The sequence below is a fragment of the Mchenga conophoros genome, linkage group LG23 (assembly GCF_057382185.1).
Source record: "Mchenga conophoros isolate Kocher_MC1m ecotype Shallow Benthic linkage group LG23, M_conophoros_male_GT1.1, whole genome shotgun sequence".
Classification (NCBI taxonomy): Eukaryota; Metazoa; Chordata; class Actinopteri; order Cichliformes; family Cichlidae; genus Mchenga; species Mchenga conophoros.
In genome coordinates, this window is record NC_140547.1 from 46231937 (window position 1) to 46245208 (window position 13272).

Below are 13272 nucleotides of genomic sequence, written 5' to 3' on the forward strand. Positions count from 1 at the left end.
TTCTTCCTCAGGCAAACAGCAGCACTCATGCGATTGTTTTGCCCCCTGAGCTCCAGCTGTTGTGCCAAAAAGTGATGGTCTGTCTGCGGGAGCGCACAGCTGCTTAAAGCTGCAGCGCCCAGATTACTTACAGCTACTTCCTGCAGCTGATATAAGCTGCTGTAAGCTGAACACAGCTTCAACCGTCTGTTTGTTGAAAAATAGTAACGGACCGCCCCACATTTTCTTGTTAGTAATTGTAACGGCGTTGTAACGATAGGAATAGTAATTAGATTACTCTTTACTGAAAAAGTAGTGCCGTTACTCCCATTACTGGTAACGAGCAGCCTGCAGAGCTCTCCAACCACCCCGTCTTTAAAGCCCATGAAAGGTTTTCCTTTGCATGGTGAACTTTGGTGACAGAGTGCAGAGGAAGTGCTCTGTCTGCGTCACGTTAAAGGAATCTGAACTCCATCACGTTCTGTATTTCCAGCCTTTACTGGGGAAATGTCTGTTCTTCCTGAGAACCACTGAGAAGGCCATAACCACCGCTAACGTGCAGCAGGTCAGTAACTGGTCTGGGTCACCTCCTCACCTGCACATTTAACAAACCGCACAGACCTCATTGGTTGACTGTGACGTGGATGCAGCCAATCATTCTGATCTTCTCGTGCAACCTGATGTTTCCAGGAAGTGAACTTTGGCGTGTTGGACTGCGGCGGCGGCGTCCTGAACAGTCTGGAAACTCTGCTGACTCACATCATGTTACCTGCTCTCAGGTCGCAGCAGGTAAAACACCTCCATCCATTCAGGCTTTCACTGAGCACAAAAAGGGAGATGTTTTAAGCTTCCAGTGATCACATGACGCCATATATGAAGACTTTGTTGATGGTGGGAAGGAAGAACTCTCTTTAAACAGGAAGAGACTGAAAGCAAAGAAAGGGGCAGGGAGGGGCAGCCATGAGGGGTCAATCCTGTGAAGAGAAGCCAGTGTAGGAGAAATCTGCTCTCTCTTTCTAGTCCCTGTCAGGACTCTTGCTGCAGCATTTTGGATCAACTGAAGGCTTTTCAGGGAGTTTTTTGGACATCCTGATAATAATGAATTACAGTCGTCCAGCCTGGAAGTAATAAATGCATGAACTAGTTTTTCAGCGTCACTCTGAGACAGGATATTTCTAACTTTAGAGATGTTGCACAAATGGAAGAACGCAGTCTTACATGTTTGTTTAATATGTGCGTTGAAGGACATGTGCTGGTCAAACATGACTCCAAGGTTCCTCACAGCGTTACTGGAGGCCACACCTTGGGCTCATCTGTACCTGCTGGTTTCTCTTTGTGGGCTTTGACTGTAGAGCAGCTGTTACATAATGATCCATGAAAAGTCTGATTTGTGTGCAGTGCTCCTCCTGATGCTTTTGGCTGTGAATGAGGTAAAAAGTGAAACAGGAAAACACATTAACCTTTGTTGTTATTGCTGACCTTTGACCCTGTGCCCAGTCGTGGGGCTCTGTGCAGGACGGCGCCTCGTGTCCACACGTCCGGTCCTTCCTGTCCTCGGTGGATCAGTTTGTCAGTAATCTGAGCTCAGCCCGACTGAACATGGAGAGAAAGTTGCAGCTGCAGCACGTGGAGCTTCCTGACGCCATCAGCCAGCTGAGCAGCCCTGCAGACTACAGAGCAGCAGGTATGAAGCTCAAGCTGTTCACATCTCACACAAACAATAAGACTGTTGGAAATACAGGAAACATCATTTAAAGCTTTAAAAATCAACTCTCAGGTAAATCAAACCAGTTTATCTGTGGAAGCTGAAGGAAGCATCTGACCTGAGACGATGGCTTCTTTGAAATAATGAGTCCGTGTTCACGCGTGTTTAGAGGAACTCGTGTGTTTCGCTCTCAGCCAATAACAGTGAGCTGGTGGAGCGTCTGGAGGAGGTGTCGACCCTGTGGACCAATCAAATCAAGCAGGTGCTGACGGAGAGCGAGCAGATGAGGAAAGAGGCCGACGACGTCGGGCCGTCGGCCGAGCTGGAGCGCTGGGAGAGCCGCACGGTGACCTTCAACAGGTAGACGCGTCCTCTCAGCTGGATCTCCTGTAGCGTCAGCATTTACAGGTTTCACTTTAAACTCAGTTTATCAAACATGATCTGACGTCTGTGGACAGAAGCTCCTCAGACCTGCAACAGTTTAGTCTCCACTCTGAGACTTCAGGACAAAACCACTTTTACACAATATAACTTTCTGTTCTTTCTCTTTCTGCTCTTTAAAGTTGAAATGTTCCAAAATATTCATGTTTGTTTGTTTGTAGAATAGTTTTTAACCCTTTCATGCATGAATTATGACGACATCAATCAGGATTTATTCTTTAGTATTTTTATTCATCTTTAGGGATGAAAGCAGATTTTTGAACTTCATTTTTTTAAACATGTATTTTTCCATCTTGGTTTGAAGAAATGTTTTGTGCACTTACACTGGCTGACCAGTAGGTGGCAGGTATGGCGCGACACATCAGAGTCCAATGTAGAGTTTATGTGCAAGTACAACATCAACACTGACACGAATACAAGCAAACAGCCTTTGAACTCTGTGTGTGTGTGTGTGTGTGTGTGTGTGTGTGTGTGTGTGTGTGTGTGTGTGTGTGTGTGTGTGTGTGTGTGTGTGTGTGTGTGTGTGTCAGGCCGGTGCTGCTGCAGTGAATCTCTGACTGCTGTAATCTGAATGCGGCGTATCAGCGAAGCTTCCACAGCGTCAGAGACAAACTGAGAGGAAACCTGAGAACAGACAGTTTGACTTCAGGTGATCAGTAACTGACTCTGAGTCAGAGCGTGTCAGCAGCGTCACGCTAACCTTTACACACGTGTGTGCGTGTTTTCAGTGAGAACTACATCTTCGGGAAGTTTGACTCTTTCTGCCGCCGTCTGGAGAAGATGGCTGACATGGCGTCCACTCTGGAGAGCCTGGCTGCTCTGCAGAGCATGAAGGTGGATGATTGTCAGATTAGAAACAAGTGACTCCATCAGATATTCATCAATGCACAATAATAATTATAATAAGACATTTATAATATAAAAATGTTCGAATTAAAGTCGATGCAAAGCTACAGTGATGAATGGACATTTGTAATGATCTTGTATAAATGTATTTCCTCCTTTTATTATTTATTAATCGTGTCAAAAGTCTATTTTCCAGAAATGAGACGGATTCAAACTGAGCTCAGGTGTGTTTCAGGTGGAGGGCGTGGAGAAGATCTGTGTTCGCTACCAGACCATCGTCTCCACGACTGAATCCAAGACCTGTGACGTCCTGGATCAGCGCAAACTGGAGGAGATTTCAAGGGGAAACAATAGAATCAGATAAACAGAATAACATACGAGACAAAATAGAAAAATACTATATCTGTCATTTATGACAATAATCATTGAATTATACTTTGAATCTCAGCGTTTACGTGAATCCTAGTTCGGTCTTCACAGTATTGGCCAACAATAACAATGATTGATTGGATCATTACTCACATTTCTTTTTTAAAATCAGCTGAGAAAAGATCTCATTTCAGTTTTTCATCAGAGGTGAAGGTCACCGACTGCCAGACAGTCACAGGACTTACAAAGATACAGAAGACTTGATTTTCAGTCTCATGTGCATCCCTGTGCTCTGCTGCCAAAACTGAATCTGGATTTATTTGAAAATTCTGAAATGATTCTGATCATTCTCCACTTTTATTATTATGGTCTGTGTGTCAGATTGGGCCTGAATATTCTTCCAGATATGCTTCCTGACAGAAATCTTCTTCTGTTCTTAATCCTGTGTTTGTGGAGCAGCTTTGTGCTTTCAGTGTCTGTAAAAGTGTGTTAAGAAAACCAAAAAGGCTCCACAGTGTGTTTGTGCTTTGGTGTTTTAATGGTTTCTTCTTCTTTGTAATAATAGAAAAGCTGGTGCTCAGAGGAAGAGGGCGGCTTTACTTGGTGTCAGTGACAGAAATGAAAAGAAGCTGAACTGAGTGAGAAGGACGATGAAGGAAACATCTGTGCTGTGTCTGCTCTGTAAGGAGAATCTCTGTGTTTCTTTGAATTCTTGCACTTTGACTGTCGGCTCTCCTGATAACTGATGATGGAGGAGAAGACATGAAAACAAAACAGCTGAATAGAAACTACTGACTCTGCAGGACCCGTTGTCCTCAGTCACCATGTTGACCTCAAAAGGTCTCAATCACAAATGTGGTGTTACAGATGTCACCAATTACAAGCCAAATGTTGTGTATTACAAATGTATTATTATCATGTAATTGTAAGTTTGTATGCTGTCTCATCATCACATCCTAAAATAAGAGCTCTTTAACACCTCAGCAGAGATCAGGTGCTGTTGTTCTTTTGAACACTTCACCTTTTAAAAGACTGAAAATGATAAGAAATGAGAGGCAGAGTGAAGAGAAGGGGCTCGACACACATCCTTGGGGAGCCTGTGTTCAGTGTTCTTGTGCTGGAGGTGTTGCTGCCGACCTGTCTGCTGTCTTCCTCTCAGGACATCCAGCAGCCAGTGACACAGCGAGGTGCTGATGCCCAGCAGATCCAGTTTGTGAATGAGTTGCTGGGGAAAGATGGTGTTGAACGCTGAAGTCTGTGAACATCATTCTAACGTATGAGTGTCCAGATGTGTGAGGGCTGAATAAGAGGGCAGTTGAAATCGCATCATCGGTCGAGCGGTTTGAGCGGTATGTGACTGACATGGATCCAGGTTGGAGGGAAGTTTTGATTTGATGCATGACTAACTGTTCAAAGCTCTTCATAATGATGGAGGTGAGTGGGACCGGACAGTCGTCCTTCATGCAGGAGGGACACGACTACTTCAGCACAGGAATGATGGTGGAGAGTTTGAGGCTTGTGAGAACAACAGCCTGACTCAGTGAAGGATTAAAGATGTCTGTGAAGTATGATTGGACTACAAATGTTCCAACCAACGTTCATCAGTCCTATAAATGAGATGGTGATATTCACACAGGTCACTTTTTGATGGGCGGAGCAATGTAATCATGCACTGACTGATTTTACACGTTTGGTTTTTAAATGCTTTTCTTGTTTGTTTCACTACTAATATAGCTACTTTTGGATTATTTCTGTATTTATTTATGTGAGATGTTCTTTTTTTATTTTGTGTTTGTTATTTGGTCGAGTGTGTGAGACAGATAAAGACTGGAACGGCCTGTAAACACAGTTATAGTGGAAAAAAGAAGCCAGTTTCTCTGTTTCCCTCCCACTGTGGTGTTTTTGTTCTAAATTTGAATCAAATGTTTTGGGTTTTTCTGAACACAGACTGCTGCCTGTGCACTTGTGCCTTAATTAAAAAACAAATATTTGATGGAAGTTGAGTCTCTGAAGGCACACAGGTGTTTGTGCCAAGCAGGAGCTCTCTTTAAAGCACTTGTTGGTAAAAATGAATCCATTCAGTGTGACTGGACCTTCATGTTCTCTACCTGATCTCCCCTGATGGCTTTTTTTACCCATGTTACACTATAGTGCTATTGATCCGTATCATCCCCTCCCTGCTCAGCATGACCTCCATGACTGTTAGTAATAAAATGTGCGCACAGGAGCATCATCATCATCACAGTGGAGCTTCATCACAGCTTAATCTGTAGGAGTTGTGCGGGACTGTGGGTGTTCAGAGGATGTGAAATGGCACTGCCTCTATAATCTGAGCTTTGTCTTGGACTACAAGAGCTAATCTGCCCATGGGGCCTCTTAAAGCAACACAACAGTCTATTCATCCAAGGCTGCTACTAAACCAGATGCGCAGATGTGGCCATACATCATTCTCCATATGTGATCCTCTCGGGCACCTGCTTTAGGCACTTGTAGCATCAAATTAATCCCCCCCCCCCCCCCCCCCCCCCCTTTATGTGGTGTAAAGGGAAATAAGGGCACAAGAGAATGAGTGTAAACTATCAAAGGTGGACAGGAGGGCAAATGATGATGAATATCCACCGCGTCACTGCTTGGGAATCTAGTCAACAAGTCTTCGGCTTTCCAGTTCTCCTTTCTTCTGTTGTGTGTGTGCGCGTGTGTGCGTGCAGTTGTGTACCAGAGAGAGAGAGACCTGCTCCACAAGAAGGAGGGAGAGAGGAGCGAGAGAAAGAGGAAGGCTGCGTGTAGTTACATGCAAACTGCATCTGCATCTCTCTGAGACTGAGCTCAGTACTGCTGCTGTTAGAACACATGTTTTCAGAGCCGTTGCAGGGGGGATATGAACTTAAAAAACAAAAACATGCTTGGACACTGCCAGCATCATGGACAGGTTTTTAAATCCCACACAGTTGCAAAGCAGAAGATGAAGCGTCGCCAAATATGTTTCCAAACCAACTTCCTTCCAAGCCAAACAAGAAAATATGATGTCCAAATCACGGACAGGCAGCATCCCACAGCTGTTTATGCTTTTAAAACGATTCTGCACAGAGAAGCATTTTTTGAAAACTGTATTGATTAGGGCTGTTCGATATAACGATATGTGTCGGATGACAATACAAAAACATCTATCGTTTCATTTTACGCTATCGTTTGTTTCGTGGTGTCGCAAAATAAACTGTTTACAGCAATATTTTTTCATGTTTTGATGGTCACTGTAGCGGCTATATTCATTTCTTAAAGTTCTCTCTTTCTCTTATATTTAATATAACCACGCTACGGACGGACAAGCGCCTGTTTTTATGCGTTGTCGTTAGCAACAACGATGGTAAAACCATCGACTGTCCGCTTGTTTATTTTCCACATAAACCTTTCACAATAAAGCCATAAAGCCTGTTGAGACTTTTCAAAATAAACTGAATCACGTGAAAGATGCAGAGTGTTTACGGATGAGAAGCAAAAACTAAAGCTTAGACTCAAACGTTAGAACAGGCTTGTCCCCGCAGCACGCCGTGTAATAAATACTCACAAAGAAAACGGCGGCCGTTACAACTTGTGTCTAAAAATGTATCGTTTCAATTAAAACACTCGACTCCAGGTACACGACGCCCAGCTTGAAACACTTCACGCAAGTCGAGCTGCCCGAGATTCACAGAATTTACAGAAAATGTTAAATTTTTGCAGGAGCGATTCTAGGATCAGAGCTTTGGGGGGCTGAGCACCCAGAGAGCTGCCCAGCCAGCCAAGATACACTTTACTCGTCACAATGAGACTTCTTCCCCATCTCTGTCGGTCCCTGCATCCTCCCTGTCCTCATCGTCTGTTGTCTTCGTCTCCTTTATCAGTCATCATAATTTTACCATCTCTGTGCAAGTCTGCAAATTTCTTTATTAAATCAAAAGATTCTTAAATCCATCAAGTCTCTCTGTGCCTGGGTCCTCGTCACAAAACATGACATCACTGTTTTGTACATTTTAACAATTTAATCCCACATTTGTGAAAGAAAAGCAAAACACTTTTTTGAAAAGTCTGTAACAAAACCATCAAATCTGATCAAGGTTATTTAAATGCTGCCAAAGAAGAATGGATTGGAATAAAAAAAATACATATCCTAACCTTAATTACTGGAGGAGAATAATGAATGATGCTCACAGTGAGTAAGAAGTAAACTGAGTGCATATTTTGGACAGAGATTCACTTTTAATGTGTTTGTATAATATAATACAGATACATAAAAAATATAATTACATTAATAAATAAATAAATTATTACAAATAAATTATTACAAAATATTTAAAAAACGAATATAAAAATGGAGGCAACTTTGCCTGTGGTAGAATGTATACAATGCATGAAAAAATCTTTACTGCAGATACTAATTTTGTGTTTTTAGATTTATGAGTTTCATGCTTTCATAGTGGTGCTTGGGAGAGCTTGACATTTTTATCAGGTGGTCCACACTGTAAAAAGTGTGAAAAACACTGATAAGTGTCTGTGTGCTTCTGGAAAACATTTAAAGGTGCAGTACAGAATCTTTGAAACAAGCTTAAAACATTTGTAGAATATAAACAGAGCATCTGCTTCTCTTTACAGCTCCTCACTCCACCAGGGCTGTTTGGCTCTGATAGTGTGCAAATGTGATGTACGTACTGCGGCAGTCGTACAGACAACTGGACGGTCCAAAAGTTGGCCGACCTATTACTGGCTGAGGTTTTAGTAGAGTTGTGGCTGAACCACATAAAAATATATCATTAATTTTAATCTCCCCAATCAATGATAATGTTATGTTGGAATGTTGTTAAAGAGGGTCAAAATGTTTCAACCCAGTTTGTTTTGCAGATTCTGTTTAGCAGCTTTAATATAGGGAGAACACAACTTCCAGATATTGTGAGTAAAATCAGGTTTTTTCTCTTTGTCAGTTTAACAGTTTCTGTTGTGCCTGTCACTGTTCCCTGTCTGTTTTCTTACCTGGTTCTTCCTGACCTTGTACTTTCTCCTCACGTTCCCCTCTTTCCTCTCTCCCTCTTTCGACTGACAATCATACACAAATAGATTGTATTCAATCAGATGAAAAATTAAATTAATATGAAAAAATACTATTAAGATCACTAACAAAAAGTCCTCTCTCAGTCTACTTTCAACCAAAAGGCAAATAACCAAACCACACGAACATCTAATAAAAGATATAAACATTGAAACACTGATCCAACATTATTCTTGATTCACGGATCATTTGATCTTACACTTTTTCCTGAATGTGGCTCCTTTTTTTGAAAAAACTTCCTTATATCCATTATGAACCTGGCTGTCTCTCTGTACACAAACACACACGCACGCACACACACACACACACACACACACACACACACACACACACACACACACAACAGGAGTTATAAGGTTAATGGGCATTCAGTCAGTTAGCTAGTTAGCATCCATTTAAAACAGGACAGTGGTAACAACAGCAGGCTACGGACAATTATAAGTTTTAGATTTTAAATAGTCTGTATACATTTCAATGGGAGCAACAGGACGGTCAAATGTCGCTGATTTTACTACAGAGCAGGACGGATTGTAGGGTAGCAAACATCGTGGGAAAACACGCTTTCAACACTGCAGGTTACCTGGTGTAATGTTTTTCAGCTAAAAGAAACATGGCCTGACTCCTACCTAACTATATAAAGAGTAACTGAAGGTTAAATGCAGCCAATATGTCCTGTTTTAAGCCAGGCACTTACACCTCCGCTCTGCTGCGTCTCAGCCACCATCCTCTGGCAGAAAGGGCGCTAAAGCCAGAGCAGGGGAGAGCTGGAACAAACCACTTTAGGAGGGGGGGGGAGGTTATCTATACTTTTGTTGTTAAAGTGTTACGTCTCAACCAAGTCTGTATGCTTTTTATATTTTTAGTAGTGTGTCACACAAACAGCAAATATTGTCAAAAAAGTAAGAAATCTTTGGGGGTGCTTTGATTCATTTTGGGGGGTGCTGAAGCACCCAGGCTAACTGGGAACATTCCCGCATCAATCAAGTCAAACTTCTGTTATTGAAGCTAGCCGCCCACAATGGTGGAGAGAAAAGTTGATTCTGAAAGCAGAGCCTTTCAGCGCCAGTGGGAGACTGAATATATGTTTACAGACATGCTGGTAAACCCATGTATCTTATTAGTGGAGCTAATGTGGCTGTAATTAAGGAATTTAATTTAAGACGGCACTTCGAGACAAAACGTCAGGATAACCTGAAAAACCTAAATGCAGAGCAGAAACTACAGAAAGTAGAAGAGCTAAAGAAGAATCTGACATTTCAGCAGACGTTTGTCACTGTGATAGATTGATTATTTGTTGAAGTTCATAATGGAGTAAAAAGTTGTGGTTAAAAGTTACCCAATATATTATTCAATTTATTTCAAATATGTAAATGTTTAAACAAGGGTAAACGAAGTCCCATCAAAGAGATGTAATGTAACACAGGCTAAAATAGTTAAAAGAGTTCATGACTATGTTCAACCGGATAATAATCCTTAATGCGACTACAACCTGTGTAACATTCAATCTGTGATCTACTTGTTGAGCCTGGGGAATAATCCATGTGATTTAGTGATCACGATTGATTAGTTATGCCTGCCGTTGCCGGAAGGGGGAGCTCTGGCCACGAAGCAATGAAGCTGCTGAAGGAGAAGCATCGTGTCTGAGCGTCGTCATTGACTTATCCCCTTTTCAGCCCCTTTTCAGGGTGTAACATCACCAGAGCAAAATCACAAAGTGAAGCTGTTGTGAGAGCAAGTTTTATTGTAGCAGAGGAGCCAAATCAGCCCGATACCACTCTGAAGAGCTGCATGATGAAGCTGTGCGACGTCTTGTGTCCAAACAAAACGCAGATTTTTGCAAATGTGGGCCTGAGCAGAAATACGATTGCTGATCGGGTTTGTGAGATGGCCACTGATTTAAGAACACAGTTGTGTGAAAGAAGCAAAAACTTTATTGCTTGCTGTGGATGAAAGTACAGACATGATGGACATTGCACAGCTGGCCATCTTCATCCGTGGAGAGGAAATACTGAACATTAAATCGATGCACGGGACAACGACAGGGAAAGACATTTTTGAAAACGTATGTTAAAGTGTAACCGACATGAAACTGCCCTTGTGTGTGCTTTTTTTGCTTTTTCTGGGGGTTTTGGCAGCATGTTCATATTTCTAACTTGCATAATTTTGACAGGATATATTTTTATGAAGAGCAAAATATTTAAAGTTTATTTAATCTGGAATATTATTCCTGTCTGTTTTTATTCATATTTATGTTTAAAAAAACATTGTTTTAGTGTGTTCAATAAATGTTTATCTTGTTTGGCCCACGACCTAAAGTGTGCCTTGAGTTTTGGCCCCCTGTGCGATTGAGTTTGACGCCCCTGATCTAATCTGCCTGAGCTGGAGCTGTTTTGCAAAGAAGAATGTGCAAAGATTTCAGTCTGTAGATGTGCAAAGCTGGTACAGACAGACCCTAAAAGACTGGCAGCTGGAACTGCAGCAAAAGCTGGTTCTACAAAGTATTGACTCAGGGGGCTGAATAATTACACACACCCCACTTTGCAGTTATTTATTTGTACAAAATGTTTGGAATCATGTATGATTTTCGTTCCACTTCTCACGTGTGCACCACTTTGTGTTGGTCTTTCACCTGGAATTCCACTAACATTGATTCATGTTTGTGGCTGTAATGTGACAAAATGTGGAAAAGTTCAAGGGGGCCGAATATTTTTGCAAGCCACTGTGTCACGATCCTGGGTCTTATGACCCAGTGTTTTGAGTTTTAGTTCTTTTGATGTTTATAGTGTATGTTTAAGCTTATTAGGTTTCCTATGTTCGTTTGCTTATTAGCTCCCCCTTGTGTTTTCAACCCGTGAAGTCTCCCTTGCCCTTCGTGTGTTTCATGTCTGTTGTCTTATGTTGTCATGTCTGCCTCTCGTGTTTCCTGTTTTATTTTGAAGAGATCTCGTGTTTTTATATTATGGATTATGTTTTGAGTCCTTTGTTGTACTGTTTCCTGTTTCCCTAGATTTCAGTTATGGTTATCATAGGTTTAGTTCTTTGGCTTTGTAATATGGCTTCCCTGTGTTCAATGTTGTGTCTACTGTGACCTCTTTATACCATGTTTCTGGTCCCTATGTTCTGTCTTCTCAGTTGCTGTTAAGTTTGCATGTTTAGAGTTCAGTGTGTTTCCTGTTTTATTTTGAAGGTCCATGTCTCATGTGAGTGTTTCTAGTTTTGCTTCCCTTGTCTCGTCCAGCCTGATTACTCCCAGCTGTGCTCTCCTTCTGTGTCTCATTCCCTCGTTATCCCTCAGTGTATTTAAGCCCTGTGTTTCTCTTTGTCATAGTTTTGTTATATTTTTGTGCCATTCTGCAATAAAGCAGCTTTTTGAGTTTTATTCCTGCGTGGTGAGTTTTGCGTTTGGGTCCTTCTCTTGCCTGTACACAGCCGAAACATGACACACTATATTTGAGACGGGCAGTTCACAGTCAGCCTGACACCTGCTGGCAGTCAGGTGATGATGACGCAGACGAGCTTTAGTCTACATCAAACGTCTGTGATACCAGATTATTAATAACATGTGCAAACAAGGAAATTATAAAAAATATGAGCAGTGATTGTAAAGAACAGTGTGTTTCAAAAAATGCAATTTTATCCCTTTGTCAACATACGAGGCTAACACACCAAAGTCCCCGAAACTTTCAGTTCTGCTCCATCTTTTTAGCACCAAATCACAAGAACAGTGACCTCAAAGCATTTTGTACTCGACTGAAATAGTTTACATTAATACAGAGGAAATGCTAACAATCACGGCTCCCTGTGAACAAGCACTTAGCAACAGTGCGAAGGAAAAACTCCCTTGTAACAGGAGGAAACCTCCAGCAGGTCCAAGCTCAGGGAGGCGCGGCCATCTGCTGGTGTATTGGTGGTAAAAGGAGGGAGAAAAGGAAAAGAAAGCACGGGGAGACGCCACAACACACAGATTAAAGGAAAGGGGGGACAAAATTCACTGGCAGTGCTGATATAGAAACATGTGGGCAGTGAAAACATTTCCAAGTTCTTGTATTTATTTTTAAATCCTTCTATTTTCTCACCCCACCTACCTGTCTGAGCTGCGTTACTCCTACTGATGAGAGGTCACATGAAGGTGCTTTTCAACTTGATAAATTACCCCAGACTTTTTCAATCAATAGGTAAGAGTGTGTTCACATGAAAGAGGCAGTGTTCCCATGTTTACGATTCTGACCAATCAGAAACAGACACAGGTCTATTGGCATCAGAGCCACTGATGGTGTGTGTGTGTCCATGACTCACACAGAAATCAAAGCGACGCCCAGACAAGAGGCCACCTTTCGCTGTCCGTGTCCCAGAGCTGCAGCCATCACCCTGCTGCAGTGGAGCAGACGTGGCCTGGATCCTCTGTTCTATCGTAACTTGTTTCAAAGACAGCAGCCTGAGTCCTTTGGAGACCGAGTGGAGTTGAAGGATGGAGACCTCACTTTGATTCTGAAGAACGTCATCATCAGCGATAACGGCACAAACAAGTGTCGGATTGTGTTCAGGAACAAAAACAGCACAGAGAGATCGTTCAGTGCTTCATCAAGCTCACAGTGAGGCCTCGGGTGAGTTTGGATCATCCTACTACTGCTGTTACTGCAAAATATACAGAAAATGCAAAAAATCCTCTTGATTTTCTCATGTTAAATATTCCAGTTCTTTGATCTTTGGGCTGAAGGAAGAACAGCACTCGGTGTATAAATGCTCAATCAACAATCTCTTTATTCCAGACAAACACTTTGACCATAAACCATCCGGATGGGGAGATGAGCGCGGGAGGGTGTCCGCCTGATCTCCAAGTGTCTGAGCGTTT

At 42.2% G+C, this 13272-nt stretch overlaps 1 protein-coding gene across 1 annotated transcript; it reads left to right on the forward strand.

Moving 5' to 3' along the window:
* Positions 1-741: 741 nt before the first annotated feature.
* On the forward strand, positions 742-2048 carry LOC146548149 (dynein axonemal heavy chain 5-like). The gene is made up of 3 exons (XM_085265104.1): positions 742-768; positions 1477-1663; positions 1879-2048. The coding sequence occupies exons 1-3, from the start codon at positions 742-744 to the stop codon at positions 2046-2048; spliced, it is 384 nt and encodes a 127-aa protein (XP_085121230.1).
* The last annotated feature ends 11224 nt before the right edge of the window (positions 2049-13272 follow it).

Coding starts and splice junctions, on each gene's coding strand:
- LOC146548149 (XM_085265104.1), top strand. CDS start 742: ATGTTACCTGCTCTCAGGTCGCAGCAG. Junction 769..1,476: donor CTGCTCTCAGGTCGCAGCAG/GTAAAACACCTC, acceptor CCCTGTGCCCAG/TCGTGGGGCTCTGTGCAGGA. Junction 1,664..1,878: donor TGCAGACTACAGAGCAGCAG/GTATGAAGCTCA, acceptor TTTCGCTCTCAG/CCAATAACAGTGAGCTGGTG.